General features: G+C 39.0%; 1 protein-coding gene across 5 annotated transcripts in view; it reads left to right on the top strand.

The window, feature by feature from the left end:
- Positions 1 to 16,586, top strand: part of MRPL30 (mitochondrial ribosomal protein L30) — a 60,297-nt gene extending 43,711 nt beyond the window's left edge. For 3 of the 5 annotated variants that reach the window (XM_055242376.2, XM_055242379.2, XM_055242378.2), the window contains 5 exons: positions 2,405 to 2,482; positions 4,406 to 4,486; positions 11,262 to 11,408; positions 11,628 to 11,701; positions 12,083 to 14,133. In XM_055242376.2, coding sequence (XP_055098351.1) covers positions 2,405 to 2,482; positions 4,406 to 4,486; positions 11,262 to 11,408; positions 11,628 to 11,701; positions 12,083 to 12,215 — 513 coding nt within the window. In that variant the 3' untranslated portion in view covers positions 12,216 to 14,133. Of the gene's footprint in view, positions 1 to 2,404; positions 2,483 to 4,405; positions 4,487 to 11,261; positions 11,409 to 11,627; positions 11,702 to 12,082; positions 14,134 to 14,901 lie in introns of those variants that run through there. The other 2 variants (XR_010115620.1, XR_008650844.2) reach the window with 2 other exon arrangements.
- Positions 16,587 to 17,317: the final 731 nt, after the last annotated feature.

Genomic DNA, 17,317 nt, shown 5'->3' with positions numbered 1-17,317 from the left:
TATTAAAGTCCATACTTTATTTAGATTTACTTAGTTTTTGGCAAATGTCCTTTTACTATTCCAGGATCCCATCCAGGATACCACATTACATTTAATGGTCATGACTTCTTCCTTAGGCTCCTCTTAACTGTGACAGTTTCTCAGACTTTCCTTGTTTTTGATATCATTGACAGTTTTGAGGCAGTTAGGTATTTGGGAAGATACTGGAAGAGAGTACCTACATAAATTATTTGGAATTCTTCTGGATGGGATATTTGTTCTTTCTCATTAACTTATTCACTCATTTATATTAGTATTAACTTAGGGTTTTTTTTTTTTTTTTTTTGGTTTGGATTATAAGCCAGTAATACTTTGTTACTTATTTTGTTGCTGAAATTGTTCCAGCTTTGGCTACAGTTGACTCCAGTGTCCCTTTGACATACCCCATCATTATGTTTTTTCCAGTAGTTCCTTTCTGGCATTAAAAAGTGCTCCAGACATAATCAGCCATTTCTCAAAGGAGCACTGGTTGCTTTTATTAAAGAATGCAGCCAAGATCTGGGCACTGGGTGTGCTCCTTGCCACTGAGTGCTATTGCTTTAAGTCCTCTCAGCTAACAGAGCTAGCCCATGTATGTATGCGTATCTATAATTATTTCTATATCCTTCAATACTTATATTAAGCTAAACATGAGTTCCATTTCCAATCTAGTATATAAGGATCATTGTAGCCTTCCCCTCTTGCTTATGTGTAACCTCCCACTTCAACAGTGAGAATCCTGGCTCTCTGGAAGATTTTTGAGCAGAGTGACATGATCTAAGATTTAATGAGGTGATTTATTGCTGATATACAAAACAGATATTAGGGGAATTGGAATGGAAGCAGAAGTCCAGTTAGGATTTTCTTGAGATCTAAGTGATCAGAAAGATTTTTTAACGTGTGAAGCTAAATATGTTGGATTAATACCTAACTTTGATACGAGGAAGTCTGGTAAAATAATTTAACATTAGATAGGTTCAGTTGCTGAGGAATGTTTCTGAGGTCTGGCTCTTTTCAGGAGACGTCTTGCATTGATTCTCACAGTTCCATTGCTTTATCCACATCACAGGAAAGACTTGCAAAACTTGAATGAGCTAGAATCTGCGGGACACTGAATGACAACACTTAACTTATTTTAGTGTGTTAGAGTAGAAGTCTCCAAACCCCAGGCCTCAGACCCAGACCATTTGTTGGCCCATTAGGAACCAGGTGGCACAGCAGGAGGTGAGCTGCAGTTGAGTGAGCATTACCACCTGAGCTCTGCCTCCTGTCAGAGCAGTCCAGCATTAGATTCTCATAGGAGCGTGAACGCTATTGTGAACTGTGCATGCAAGGGATCTAGATTGCTTACTCCTTATGAGAATCTAATGCCTGATGATCTGAGGTGAACAGTTTCATCCTGAAACCTTCCCTGCCACCCCTCCCTATCTGTGGAAAAATTGTCTTCCATGAAAGTGGCCCAGTGCCAAAAAGGTTGGGGACTGCAGTTTTAAGAGTATTCTTATTAGCTTTGTAATAGTCTAAAAATAATAAAAGCTACCATTTATTGAGGGCTTCCCACATGCCACGTACTGTTTTAGGTGCTTTGTAGAATAACTCATTTGCAAGACAGGTATTTTCTTTCTTTTCTGGGGGAAAAATTGTAATGCATGAATTAAGTAACTTGTCCAAGATATACATGTAGTTCATGAACTTAATCTTTCTGCTGTCAGTATAAGTCAGTATAATAGGCTACAGTTGTTTTCTGTCTAATTAAATAAATATGACTTTTTTAGGTTATAGAAGCAATGTGTGTGCATTGAGAATAGTTAAAAAAATACAAATAAGCAAAAATAATTCACTTTTTAACAGAAAGGTGTTATGGTATAGTGAAAATGCACTCGCCTAGGAATTAGGAGAATGGGGTTCCAGACCACAAACTTTATTGATAGCTGGATGTACTTGGATAAATTATTGAACTTTCTGGAATTCATGATCCTCATTCATAAAGTAAGGATGTGGGCAGTCAGTTCTAATTATAGGAGTTGGGATTTCTTCAGTGCCTTCTAGCTCTTTAATTTTCTGTGATTCTATGGCAAAGCATTCTTTATCTGTCTTCATTGTTGAAGAAGACACTTTAAATGATAGTAATTTTGTGGAATCAATCTAGATCTGACTCATTTGATGAAAATGGGATGTGGTTAATGTGTATAATTACTACCTGTGGTTGAATAAAACATTTGTAAATTAATTTGTGCCCTTATTGTATTAAAATAACCAATATGTTTTACTGTTAAACTTAAGTTTACAATTAATTTGCTGCTTAGTTTTTTAATACTAGAGAAGGGGAAACCTGTTCATTTCCAAGACATAGTTGACTGATGGGTCTACTTCCTACTTCCCACAGCCTCTAAAGAGAGCAATCACTACACTTATGGCTGGGATTTTGCGCTTAGTAGTTCAGAGGCCCCCAGGCAGATTACAGGTAAGTGCTTCTTTTCAAGAATTTGTCTTTTCTACCCCTCACGAATTTTTTTTTTTATCATTACAAGTCAAGCTAAGTTCTTTTTTTTATTTTTTTGAGACAGAGTCTCGCTCTGTCACCCAGGCTGGAGTGCAGTGACATGATCTGGGCTCACTGTAGTCTCCGCCTCCCTGGTTCAAGCAATTCTCCTGCCTCAGCCTCCCGAGTAGCTGGGACTACAGGTGTCTGCCACTACGTCTAGCTAATTTTTGTATTTTTCGTATACTCGGGGGTTTCACCATATTGGCCAGGCTGGTCTCCAACTCCTGACCTTGTGATCCACCCGCCCCAGCCACGCAAAATTAAGTTCTTTCACCAGTTCCTTTTCAAAATTGTTTAGATATTGAGAGTTGATCTTGTTTATATATGGTTTTTCTGCTGTTTTATCCCTAAAGATCTAGAATCAAAAAAGATCTTTTTCTGGAAAACATGCCAATAAAAAATGGCTGTCATTGATTCCCCTTGGTCTGTCTTAATCTTAAAGTTTTAGATTGTTTTTCACCTCAGATTATGGAAGGAGTGTATTTTCAATAATAAAATATTAGAAAAATATAGAAAATCAGAAGGAAGAGAAATAATCTCTAAGAGACCCTCAGTGTTAGTATTTTCATGTATCTCCTTCTAGGCTTGCTTTTAGAAAGTGCAGTGGTACAGCCTAATCTGCTCATAAGGGCCAGAGCCTACATGAGCCTATTGACCTGCTCCTGGCTGCAGATGACAACAATGTAAGGGGCTTTATATATATTACCTTAATCTCAGATTAATCCTGTGAGGTCAATATAATTTCCTTTTTAGAGCTGAGGAAACTGACTCTCTGAGAGAGTAAGTGTCTCATGTCTCACAGCTGGTAGGCAGCAGAACTCAGCCCAATGCCTGTCTTCTAGTGGTTTATGCCATCTCTGCAATGCAGGAAATGCTGGGAGGGAATGATGGGAATGACTGTTGCCCATTCCCACAGCAGTATCCTGTTATGAAAGGTTGGCAGTGAATCCTTTTTCTTCAGCAGACTGAGAGAAATGGGATTGGAGGAATGTAGAGCAGGAACAAGAGGTAGGAACTAGGAGTGATGACACTGTTAGAACTAGAAGGGAAACTAGAAACTCATTTTGGATTTCTTTTGTATTGTCTTGTTAAATGTGAATTATTGCACATTGTCTAGAGCAAGAGTTGATAAAGTATGGCCTTTAAGCCAAATTCACCCTGCCACCTGTTTTTGTAAATAACAGTTTTATTGAAAAATAGCCACACCTGGCTGGGCGCGGTGGCTCACACTTGTAATCCCAGCACTTTGGGAGGCCGAGGTGGACGGATCATGAGGTCAGAGGATCGAGACCATCCTGGCTAACACGGTGAAACCCTGTCTCTACTAAAAATACAAAAAAAAATTAGCTTAATGTGGTGGTGGGCGCCTGTAGTCCCAGCTATTCAGGAGGCTGAGGCAGGAGAATGGCATGAACCTGGGAGGCAGAGGTTGCAGTGAGCCGAGATTACACCACTGCAGTCCAGCCTGGGCGACAGAGTGAGACCCCGTCTCAAAAAAAAAAAAAAAAAAAGTTTGCATATTGTCTGACTGCTTTTACCCTGTGATGGCCAAGCTGAGTTTTGGCAATGGAGACTACATAGCTCTAGAGCTGGAAATGTTTACTATCTGGTCCTTTACAGAAAACGGTTACCAATCCGTGGTGTAAAAGTATATTTATATGCTTTTAGCTTTATATTATGTTAGTGCTTAGATGGTATGCATTCACTCAGCTAGGGAGCTAAGCTATACCTTTAATAATTATAGGGTAGGTTGGAACAGACTTTTGTTACCTAAAGATTGGTGGGTATGGATTTCTGTACTGACAGAATTCTAAAAAACAAATGATTTATATCATATTTTAGACTGTGACAAAAGGTGTGGAGTCTCTTATTTGTACAGATTGGATTCGTCACAAATTCACCAGATCAAGAATTCCAGAAAAAGTAAGAACAGTTTGATTTTTTTTAATGTTAGTGTTGTTTTTAAAAATATGTTTTAAGTAGTACCTATTTTTGTAATATTGAAAGATTTTATGTTAAATTATATGTGGATGTAGGTGATGGTACAGAGTTTAAAGCATAGTGGGATTTATGTAAATGGTGATTATAAAAATAAAACTGTTCTGTCACTTGTGTCACTGGCCTTCACAGTAATGGGTGTTTATTATTTCAGTCTACTTATTCCTGCTTATGGTTTGTACATGTGTGTTGGTATCACCATTGTCCTGAGAAAGCAGTGGGTCTTCCTACTCAGGCTCTCACTGTGTCACTCTTCATTTTCACTTTCTGTATCAATCATTGTTACTTTGGATCTTTCAGCTTTTTCTATTTCATTTCTGTGTACCTATCATTCTTTTAGATAATATTGACTAAGCCCGCCATTGCTTTTTGTTTAAATTTTTTTTTTTTAAAGAGAGTTTTGCTGTGTTGCCCAGGCTGGAGTGCAGTGGTGCAATCTCAGCTCGCTACAACCTCCGTCTCCCAGGTTCAAACAGTTCTTGTGTCTCAGCCTCCAGAGTATCTGGGACCACAGGCCCGTGCCACAACACCCGGCTAATTTTTGTATTTTTAGTAGAGACGGGGTTTCATCATGTTGCCCAGGCTAGTCTTGCACTCCTGATCTCAAGTGATCCACCCGCCTTGGCCTCCCAAAGTGCTGGGATTATAGGCGCCCGGCCTGTTTTTATTTGTTTTTTAATTAATAGTCTTTATTTCTTAAAGCAGTTATAGGTTTGCGGAAACATTGATTGGGAAGTATGGAGAGTTCCTATATGCTCCCTCCCCCCAGCATACACAGTGTCCCCCACAACTGATGAACCAACAGGACACAGTATTATTAACTAAATACCATAGTTTACACTAGCGTTCAGTCTTCACGTTGTGAAGTTCTATGGGTTTTGACAAATGCATAATGTCATGTATCCACTATTACAGTATTATACAGAATAGTTTCACTGCCCTAAGTATCACCTGTGGTTCACCTATTTATCCTTCCCAACTCTCAACCCCTGGCAACCACTGATCTTTTTATTATCTCCATTTTTTTGCCTTTTCTAGAATGTAATATAACTGAAATCATATGGTATATAGCCCTTTCAAACTGGCTTTTTTCTCTTAGCAATATACCTGTAAGGTTCCTCCATGTCTTTTTTGTGGCTTGCTTGCTTATTTTTTATTGCTGAATAATATCCCATTGCATAGACATACACAGTTTATTTGTGCATTCACATATGGAAAAACATCTTGGTTGCTTCTAGTTTTGGACAGTAATGAACAAAGCTGCTATAAACATTCATGTATAGATTTTTGTGTGGACATAAATTTCCAACTCATCAGTTAAATACCTAGGAGCATAATTGCTGGATTGTATGGTAAAGACTATATTTAGCTTTGTAAAGCCTGGGTTTTTTGTTTATTTGTTTGGATGGGGGGGGTTCCTAATATTTTTTATTATGGTAAAATACACATATAACATTTACCATCTTAACCACTTTTAATTGTGCTATTCAATGGCATTAAGTACATTGACATTGTTGTGCAACTATTACAACCATCCATCTCCAGAACTCTTTTCATCTTGCAAAACTGAAACTCTATATCTACTAATTAATAACTACCAACCTAGGCAACATAAGGAGACTCAGTCTCTACCAAAAAAAAAAAATTAGATGGGTGTTGTGGTACACACCTGTAGTCCTAGCTACTCAGGAGGCTGAGCATGGAGGATTGCTCAATCTCAAGAGGTTAAGGCTGCAATGACCTATAATTGTGCCACTGCACTCCAGCCTGGGCAACAGAGCAAGATCCTGTCTCAAAAATTAATAATAATAGTAACTCCCCACTTTCCTCTCTCCCTAGCTTTTGGTGACTACCATTCTCCATTGATTTTCTTAAAAGATAAAACAGTATTACCATTGACTACTTTGATACCTTTAATGTACTTGGTGTTCTTTTATCGGAAATCTCGTCCAGGTACAATGGTTCACACCTGTATTCCTAGCATTTTGGGAGGCTGAGGCAGGAGGATCACTTGAGTCCAGGAATTCAAGACCAGCCTGGGCAACATAGTGAGACTCTGTATCCACAAAAAATTTAAAAATTAGCTAGGTGTGGTGGTGCATGCCTGTAGTCCCAACTACTCAGGAGGCTGAGATGAGAGGATCACTTTAGCAAGAGGTCAAGGGTGTAGTGAGCCATGATCGGATCAGTGTACTCCAGCCTGGGCAGCAGAGTGAGACCTTGTCTCAAAACAAGATAAAGAAATCTTTTTTATTTTTCAAGTCATTGTCTTTCCACTGCTATTCTTTCCACAACTATATTGTCTTATATCTTTCCATGTTTCTTACTCTGTATTTCTGGAAGGATAGATACAAATGTTGACATTCATTTAAAATATGCAAGGCTAGACACAGGCAGGAGAATAACACACACTGGGGCCTGTGAGGGGTGAGTGGAGGGAGAGCATCAGGAAAAATAGCTAATGCATGCTGGGCTTCATACCTAGGTGATGGGTTGATAAGTGCAGCAAATAGTGCAGCAGATTGCCATGGCACACTTTTACCTATGTAACAAACCTGCACATCCTGCATTTGTGCCCTGGAACTTTAAATAAAATAAATGTGCAAGGCAGTGGTTTCGATCCTCAACTGTGATAAATGTGAAAACCTTTAAACCTCATGAAAATAGCTCCTGACTATCTTTTTTTTTTTTTTTTTTTTTTTTGGAGATGGAGTCTTGCTCTGTCTCCAGGCTGGAGTGCGGTGGTGTGATCTCAGCTCACTGCAACCTCCACCTTCCGGGTTCAAACTATTCTCCTGCCTCAGCCTCCTGAGTAGCTGGGATTGCAGGCATGTGCCACCACACCCAGCTAATTTTTGTATTTTTAGTAGAGAAGGGGTTTCACCATGTTGGCCAAGATGGTCTTAATCTCCTGACCTTGTGATCCGCCCAACTTGGCCTCCCAAAGTGCTGGAATTACAGGCGTGAGCAATCGTGCCTGGCCCCTGCCTATCGTCTGAACTTATTCCTGTATTCTCCTGTATTCTCAACTGGTTTCTAGACATTGCTACTTGGATAACTTATAGGTATTTCAAGTCTATCATTGATGGGCATTTGAGTTGGTTCCATGTCTTTGCTATTGTAAATACTGCTTCAATAAACATACATGTGCATGTGTCTTTATAGTAGAATGATTTATATTCATTTGGGTATATACCCAGTAATGGGATTGCTGAGTCCAGTGGTATTTCTGGTTCTAGATCATTGAGGAATCACCACACTGTCTTCCACAATGATTGAACTAATTTACATTCCCACCAATTGTGTAAAACCATAATTCACTATTTATATCCAAATTCATATCCAAAATTCACCTCATCTTACTTTCCCTACAAACAACCAAATAAAAAAGAGGGTGCATCTCTTGTATTAGTTATGTCAGTTAATGCTACCATCCTCTATCTAATTTCCCAGACTAGAGACATCTGAATCAAGCTCAGCCTCCCTCTTCTTCACCCAACACAAATCCATCTATATTATTGCCCAAAGTTCCTGTATCAGTCCTTTTTCTGTTACAGCTACTGTAGTTCAGGCTCTTAAACCATGGTCATAAGTGCCTCCTAACTGGGTTTCCTTTTATCAGTCTCTATCCCAAGTTGGTTTTATTCTCAGGTAAGAGTTTTCTTTGCAAATCTCTTAGAAACATGGTCCTGTTGGTTCTAACCTTCATTAACTCTGTATCCCCAGCGGTAATTTCTAAAGGCTCAACATAGTCGCGCATAGTTTAACTTCATCCCCTGCATTACTTTTCATGCTTTTTTTTATATTAGCCACCCTGAACCATTTGCCTTTCCAAAATATTTTGTGCTCCTTCATACCGTTCCTTTAAATATTCTCACCTTTCTTTAGTGCACCTACCCCTTCCTCTGATCTCCACCATCCTTCTCATCCTAATCTCTTCAAAATCCCTAGAAAAATATAAACAAGCAAAACTCACCAAAAAATACTCTTAATCTTACCCACCCCGAGATAACTGCTGCCAACTCCTTCCACATCCTTCTTTGTTGTATGTTTTATTTTTTTCTTTTAGACTAGTCAAGTGCAGTAATGAGGAGGAAAGAGTAGAATAAGGAGTTCAATCTGTGTTGTATGTTTTAAGATGTGATTCATCGCATATGAATCAATGCTTCTCTAGCTGCTCTCTCTGTCTAGTAATATAATATGAACCTCTCACTGTATATATATATTTTTTTAAGTTCCGGTATACATGTGCAGAACGTGCAGATTTGTTACATACGTATACATGTGCCATGGTGGTTTGCTGCACCTATCAACCCGTCATCTAGGTTTTAAGCCCTACATGCATTAGGTATTTGTCCTAATGGTCTCCCTTTGCCCCCGACTCCCCATGTGTTCTCATTGTTCAACTCCCACTTATGAGTGAGAACATGCGGTGTTTGATTTTCTGTTCCTGTATTAGTTTGCTGAGGATGATGGCATCCAGCTTCATCCATGTCCCTGCAAAGGACATGATCTCCTTCTTTTTTATGGCTGCATAGTATTCCATGGTGTATATGTACCACATTTTGTTTATCCAGTCTATCATTGATGGGCATTCGGGTTGGTTCCATGTCTTTGCTATTGTAAATACTGCTTCAATAAACATACATGTGCATGTGTGTTTATAGTAGAATGATTTATATTCCTTTGGGTATATACCCAGTAATGGGATTGCTGAGTCCAGTGGTATTTCTGGTTCTAGATCATTGAGGAATCACCACACTGTCTTCCACAATGGTTGAACTAATTTACATTCCCACCAATAGTGTAAAACCATAAAAACCTTAGAAGAAAACCTAGGCAGTACCATTCAGGACATAGGCATGAGCAAAGACTTCATGACTAAAACACCAAAAGCAATTGCAACAAAAGCCAAAATTGACAAATGGGATCTAATTAAACTAAAGAGCTTCTGCACAGCAAAAGAAACTATCATCAGAGCAAGCAGGCAACGTACAGAACAGGAGAAAAATTTTGCAATCTACCCATCTGACAAAGGTCTAATATCCAGAATCTACAAGGAACTTAAATTTACAAGAAAAAAACAATCCCATCAAAAAGTGGGCAAAGGAAATGAACAGACACTTCTCAAAAGAAGATATTCATGTGGCCAACAAAGATATGAAAAAAAGCTCATCATCACTGATCATTAGAGAAATGCAAATCAAAATCACAATGAGATATTATCTCACGCCAGTCAGAATGGCAATTATTAAAAAGTCAAGAAACAATAGATGCTGGCAAGGCTGTGGAGAAATAAGAACGTTTTTACACTGTTTACATTTCTACAAAACTGTTTTTAATCATTGAATGATATTCTTTTTTATTAAAATACCATCTTTTTGGGGGTCAGTTTTTTTTCTCAGTCTGATTCACCAGAAGTATGACTCTTGATCTAATGTCTTTGAGACCTTTATATATATTTTATATGAGTCTTAGAAACAGTATTTATAGAATATATCACATATGCACACTCATGTATTTGGTACAGATAATGCACATAACAGCTTACAACACATAATTGTGTGGACATTTCTTTTTGGTTTTTGGCTCAAGAATATATTATGGCCATCATTCAGTGTGAAGGGCTGCAAAGATAGTAAACCTCATTCATTTTAATGGTAGTATTGTATCCTATAGGACACATCAGAATTTGTGTATTTGCGCCAGGCACGGTGGTTCACACCTGTAATCCCAGCACTCTGGGAGGCCGAGGCGGGTGGATCACAAGGTCAGGAGTTCGAGACCAGCCTGGCCAACATGGTGAGACCCCGCCTCTACCAAAAATAGAAAAATTAGCTGGGCACGGTGGTGCGCGCCTGTAATCCCAGCTACTCATGAGGCTGAAGCAAGAGAATCGCTTGAACCTTGTGGGCGGAGGTTGCAGTCAGCCGAGATCGTGCCATTGCACTCCAGCCTGGGTGACAGAGCAAGACTCCATCGCAAAAAAAAAAAAAAAAAAAAGAATTTGTGTATTTGTATCATTTTACTAGTTTTATTATTAATCATTTTATTTAGAATGGATGCATCATAATGTAGTTATCATAGTGAGGAACATGGGTTGCCTTTAAATTTTTCAGTGTTACAAATAGTGTTAGAATACACATCCTTATTCGGTACATTTTGTGTACTTAGAGGAGTGTTTCTGTGGGATAGTTTCTTAGAACCTTTTGATGCTTAGATAATTAATTCAAATATTAGCTCTGTGGAGCTGTTTCTGATCCCTCATAGGCAGAGTTCATTTGTCATTTGCCTGTATTCTTATAATACTTTGTAGATTCTTTTTATAATACTTATGTTTTATTTTCATTTTTAATTTACATGTTTGTTTTCCCTCTTGATAGTCAGCTCTTCACCTGAGAATAGGGAGGGAAGAGGATGCAGCCTAGTGCCCAGCTCATAGCAGTGCTTACAGATTCTCCTGGCATTTAAATTATTTAGTGTCGTCTGGTTGCTCCTGCTTTGTTCTACAGGTTAAACTCCATCTCTCTGCATAATCAGACTGATAGAAATGTTCAATTTGAGGTTGAGGATTACATGATGATTAAGGATGAGATAATTATGTAGTTGTGTATGTGTGTGTGTCTTTTAAGAAAAAATGGGAGGTACACAGAAACTGTGTAAGTTAGAAATTTACCATTTATAATTCTTTCCTTTCTAGGTGTTTCAGGCCTCACCTGAAGATCATGAAAAATATGGTGGGGATCCACAGAACCCTCATAAACTGCATATTGTTACCAGAATAAAAAGTACAAAAAGACGTCCATATTGGGAAAAAGATATAATAAAGATGCTTGGATTAGAAAAAGTATGCAATTATTTTAATCATCTTTAGTGTTGTTTACATTTGCTTTAAATTTTATACTTTGAAAACTTTACGGTATATATTTATTATTTATTTTGTATTAGGGTAATTTATTTATAAATTTGGCTTAGAATGAACCTTCAATTTAACATTTTACTGAAACATGGAACTCTCTGCTTTTTAGATTGATTGATAACATTGCTTTGTTGTTGTTGTTCACAGGCACATACCCCTCAAGTTCACAAGAATATCCCTTCAGTGAATGCAAAATTGAAAGTTGTTAAGCATTTGATAAGGTTTGTTGTTTCTTCTCAGCTCTTTTTAAAATGTATTGCCTAGTGTAATTCTAAATGCATTTTTCTTTTTCATTAATGTTCTGAAAAAAACTTTTTAAAAAACTAAAATTTTATTTTGTTTTTTTTAATTGACACATAATAATTGTACATATTTTTGGGGTACATAGTGACGTTTCAATATATATAAAGTATAGTGATCCGATCAGGTTAATTGGCATATCCGTCATCTCAGACATTTATCATTTCTTCATGTTGGGAACTTTCAACATCCTCCTCCTAGCTATTTGAAACTATGTGTTATTGTTAACTGTAGTTATCCTGCGGGGATATAGAGCACTAGAATGTATTCCTCCTGTCTAAACACATTTTCTTGTGTCACAGAATCAAGCCCTTGAAGTTGCCACAAGGACTTCCAACAGAGGAGAACATGTCTAACACATGCCTCAAAAGCACTGGGGAGTTAGTAGTGCAGTGGCATCTGAAACCTGTGGAGCAGAAAGCACATGAGTCCTAATGCCCCAGCAGCTTCCGGTTGGAGAATGCAAATTGTTTTTATTTAAAGATGGTGAGAAAGTGTTTTCATTAAAATATGTTTTCAAAACCATTTTCAGGCCCGGCACGGTGGCTCACCTGTAATCCCAGCACTTTGGGAGGCCGAGGTGGGTGGATCACCTGAGGTCAGGAGTTCGAGACCAGCCTGACCAACATGGAGAAACCCCCATCTCTATTGATAATACAAAATTAGCCAGGCGTGGTGGCACATGCCTGTAATCCCAGCTACTCAGGAGGCTGAAGCAGGAGAATCACTTAAACCCGGGAGGCGGAGGTTGCGGTGAGCTGAGATGGTACCACTGCACTCCAGCCTAGATGATAGGATGAGACTCCATCTCAGGGGAAAAAAAAAATTTTTTTTTCACTGACTAAACCTGCTGCAGCTCTTTTTTACTACAGACTTGGAGACTTTAGTTTAATTTGGCTTAATTCTCTGTCCTTTCCCTTTCACTGTTTCACTCCAAAATGGGTAAGAATGGCATTGTTTGAACATCTACGTTTGGGTCTACTGACACCTTAGCAAGCCTCATTAACCATTTTATAAAAATTGCGTTATTGTTGTTGTTGTTGTTTTTGAGACAAGGTCTTGCCCTGTCGCCCAAGCTGGAATACAGTGGCATGATTTCAGTTCACTGCAGCCTCGACCTCCCAGGCTCAAGTGATCCTCCCACCTCAGCCTCCAGAGTAGCTAGGACTACAGGCAGTGTGCCACCACACCCAGCTAATTTTTAAAAGCTTTTTCATAGAGACAGGGACTCACTATGTTGTCCAAGCTGGTCTCAAATTCCTGGGTTCAAGCCATTCTCCCGCCTCAGCCTCCCAAAATGCTGGGATTACAGGCATGAGCCACTGTACCCAGCCAAAATTGTTTTCTTTTTTAAGTGAATTCAACAATTTCTGTGAGTGGCTCTTTGCATGAACACTGCAATGTGTTGGAGAAATCCAAAGCTGACCAAAACATAGTCCCCACCTTTTGGAGCTTACAGTCTGTTCTGGGGAACAGAGATTCAGCCAAAGTCAAGGAACACTGGATGCCAGCTAGATTATCTGTTTTGTGTTTTAGTGTCTATAAGTACATATGTGGATATGGGTTCATTTTATCCCTAAATTTAGTACCAAACCAGCATTTAATATCTAATTATAAATCTAATTTGGCCTAAACTTTATTATTGCACACTGCCTGAACAAAACATATTTGTCTCTATGTAAATTTTTTCCTCATGGAACAAGGGTGTGAAATGAAAATATTTTAGAATTTATTCAAAAACAGACTATTCTGTTTTCAGCTTCATAATTGTTCTTTGAATCCTAAGGAACCTCTGTCAACAGTTGAGGTTGCTATTGAAAAGAAAAAAGAAGGAGGCAGAAATCTCTCAGGGAGAATTATTTCCTTTTTTTCTATTTCAGATACCTGGAGGGGTGGGGAGAAGTAAGAATTGTAAGGGAGGTTCAATAGTGGGGAATTCTGTGACAGCTGATTGAAGATGATGATGAAGAACCTCTGCATTCTAGTTACCCTTTGTTTTCCTTTGCCTCTTGTAAAATTTGGCTTGGCAACAATTACATTGTCATGTTTATTGTCCCAATATCCATCCTGTTGTAGATCTTAATGTTTTTGATCATTGCATTAAAGCAGAAGTGCCACCCACAGTGAAACCAGATCCCATTAATAAATAAGCTTAAAGGCAATTGCAGTTGTAATTCCATAGTTATTGAATATCCAGTGTGTGTAACGCCTGGAGGGGAGCCAAAGGACACTAACTTCTAAGAGCTCCGTCTAGTTGGAGAGAAATCTGTGTGCCACAACATACCGTGTCCTTGCCTATGTGGAGTTGAAGACGTCTGTGAAAATAAAAGCAGCCTCTGCTAATTTAGTGCCATCTCTTTTACTGTGCTAATTTTTTTTTCTTTAGAGACAGGGTCTCACTCTGTCGCCCAGCCAGGAGGGCAGTGGTGTGATCATAGCTCACTGTTACCTCCAACTCTTGGGCTCAAGTGATCCTCCCACCTCAGCCTCCTGAGTAGCTAGGACTACAGATACACACCACCACTCCCGGCTAGTATTTTTTAAAATTTTTTATAGAGCCAAGGTGTTGCTATGTTGTCCATACTGATCTGGAGCTTCTAATCTCAAAAGATTCTCCTGCCTCAGCCTCCCAAAGTGCTGGGAATACAGGTGTGAGCCACCACACCTGGCCTTATTGTACTAATATTAATATTGTGTAAATTGGGGAAAATACCATGGTTATTTTTTACTCAAACAGTAAGAAAGTTTGAGTAACTAATTTTAACCTCAACAGCCCATATCCAGAAGAGGAGATCTAAATGTTAAGTTGAATATTTAGAGATAAAAGTGTCTACAAGAAGAAAAGTCTTTAGTGAAAATGTGGGCATAGGCCAGCGGCATTAGCTTTCTATTGCTGCGGAACAAATTACCACAAACTTAGCTGCTTAAAACAACACACACTTACTGTCTCACAGTGTTTGTGGGTCGGAAATCTAGGCATGGCTTAGCTGGGTAGTCTGCTTAGGATATCAATGCTGGAAAAACGTGTCTGGCCAGGTGCTCATTGTAGCCTTGACGGGGAAGGGATCTGCTCCCAAGCACTCTCAGGTTGTTGGCAGAATTTGTTTCCTTATGGCTGTAGGATTCGTGGCAAGTTGCTTCTTCCAAAACCAGCATTGGAGACAGACTAGCAAGATGGGCACTACACTCTTAGATAATCAAATAAATGCATTCATGTGCCTCGTGTCATCTTTTTTGCATTCCATTCATTAGGAACAAGTTGCAGTTCCTACCTACACTCAAGAAAGGGAGGAATTACACAGAAGTGTGACCACAAGGAGGCGGGGCTCATGGAGGCCTCCTTAAAGTCCCCCAGCCAAGCCTGAAAAGTCAATCCTGGACCTTATCATAGTGGCTGTGTAGTTTAGAAGCGTCCTTCAGATTGGCATTCCTTTGCCTCATATCAATTCAAAACCCTATAAGGGCTTATTCCTCGGTCTTTGTGTCTTTGAGGATTGCTTTGTTTAGTGTCACCTGCCTTCTTTCAGGAGGTTTTGCCTGGCATCTGGTGGTGACCATGGCCTTTGGTCAAGCTCAACAGATAGTCACCCAAACACTACCTTTAAGGACCACTGCAGTTCTCTTAGAGTCTCCTCAATCTAAAATTGTACCTCTTTCAGGCCAAACACCTATTTTCTTCATTTTTTTTTCTCATAAGAATGCTAACTAGTATGCCTATTATCTAACTGGCACAGTTTGACCAAGGACAGTTTGGAACTGCACAGGCCATTTTAGGGAGCTTTTGACATGAACAAGATTGCTTCTTTGGGAGATACCTTAAAACGAAAAGCAAAGAAACTTCTATGCGGAGATTGTCTTGTTTTTCTCAAAATGAGATAATTTTGCTTAACATAAGTAGTATCCCTTCCTTCCTTTCCATACTTTGAGGATTAATAAGTACTAGCTTTTTGATCACACAGCTCGATAAAATTTTCAAGGGTCCAAATTACTGTCTAAATCATTTGCCACTCTTTGTGTATATTTGTCAAAATCCGCTTTTCTATATCAAAATTTTTCTCTCAAGACCCGAGGTAAATAATTAATAAGTAATCCTTGAAACAGTGGAAATTCTAAAATAAGAGTCAGATATAAAACACTGGTCACTAAAATTCTTACCTTTATGTATTAGAATGGCAATCAATTAACAAACTGAAAATGCCTTTGGATATTATTTCTGTTTATTTTTTGCCTCAAAATTATTAAAATGACATGAAATAAGTGCTCAAGAAGAAAAACAAGTCTTCATTTCTGTTCTCTAGTTTTCTTTATTACCTGGAAAAAAGAAAATGTGTTGATCACTTTAAAAATAATATAAACAGCTGAGCATGGTGCACACCCCCACTCCCCACCCCACTCCCATGCCTATAATCCTAGTGCTTTGGGATGGCAAGATGGATCACTTGAGTCTAGGAGTTTGAGGCTGTGGTGAACTATGATTGCACCAGAGTGGTACAATTACTGTCTCCCAAAAGATTATTTCCATTATTCTAGATTCACCAGTCCTCCATACCTCTTTTCTTTTTATTATAAAGCTGGACAGGACTAGGGTACTGATTGAACTAAGTGGAAATCATCAGGGGTCCATTGCTTATTTTGTAAGATCCAGTAGCCAGGACATATTCACCTCATCTGAGAACTATAGCAGTAGCAATAAAAGTGAAAACTTCAGTTGATTTAGTTCCAGGGTTTCCACTAAACTTGACAGCTTCCCATGCTGTGCTATACAGGGTCTTCTACTGACAATAAACTCACAGGATTTTTCAGCTACTTACCTAGTCTCTCATGAATTATTGTTGCTTTGCTTCTACACATCACCGGCCTATATTGCAACACTCTAAACCCAGCCACTTCCTTCACCCAAAAAAGCAACCGCCCATAATTGCTTACCCCTTCTAGGAAACTATCCATACCCTGCACAGACTTAGAGATTCCCTTGGAGAACTGATTTAATTGTGGTTTTAGATTATTCACACTTAAAAAGTGAAACTAAAAATTGCCAAGTATAGTCAGGCGTGGTGGCTCATTCCTGTAATCCCAGCAACTTGGGAGGCTGAGGCGGGGGGATGGCTTGAGGCCAGGAGTTTGAGACCAGCCTGGGCAACATAGAGAGACCCCATGTCTAAAACAAAACAAAATTTTAATTTAGCTAGGTGTGGTAGCACACGCCTGTAGTCCCAGCTGCTGAGGAGACTGAGGTGGGAGGATTGCGCTTCAGCCTGGGATTTCAAGGTTGCAGTGAGCTATGATTGTGCCACTGCACTACAGCCTGAGCAACAGACTCCCCTGGTGGGGGGTGGGGGTGGGGGGGGTGGAATGCTATGTAGACTATATCATCATAGTTAAAGCTTTTCTCAGAAATCGTATTCATTTAGTTTGGCTAAATTAATTGCCCCCTCCCAGATCTGCCAAGTTACAAAAGTAAATATTTATTTTGCTACAATAGGAGGTATTTGATGTGGGGGTAGTGTATGACTTTGCAGTGCTTTAGAAACAACAAA

This window comes from Symphalangus syndactylus, chromosome 14 (assembly GCF_028878055.3).
Source record: "Symphalangus syndactylus isolate Jambi chromosome 14, NHGRI_mSymSyn1-v2.1_pri, whole genome shotgun sequence".
Classification (NCBI taxonomy): Eukaryota; Metazoa; Chordata; class Mammalia; order Primates; family Hylobatidae; genus Symphalangus; species Symphalangus syndactylus.
The sequence above is the reverse complement of the archived record's forward strand: the minus strand, read 5'-3'. Positions and strand labels throughout refer to the sequence as shown.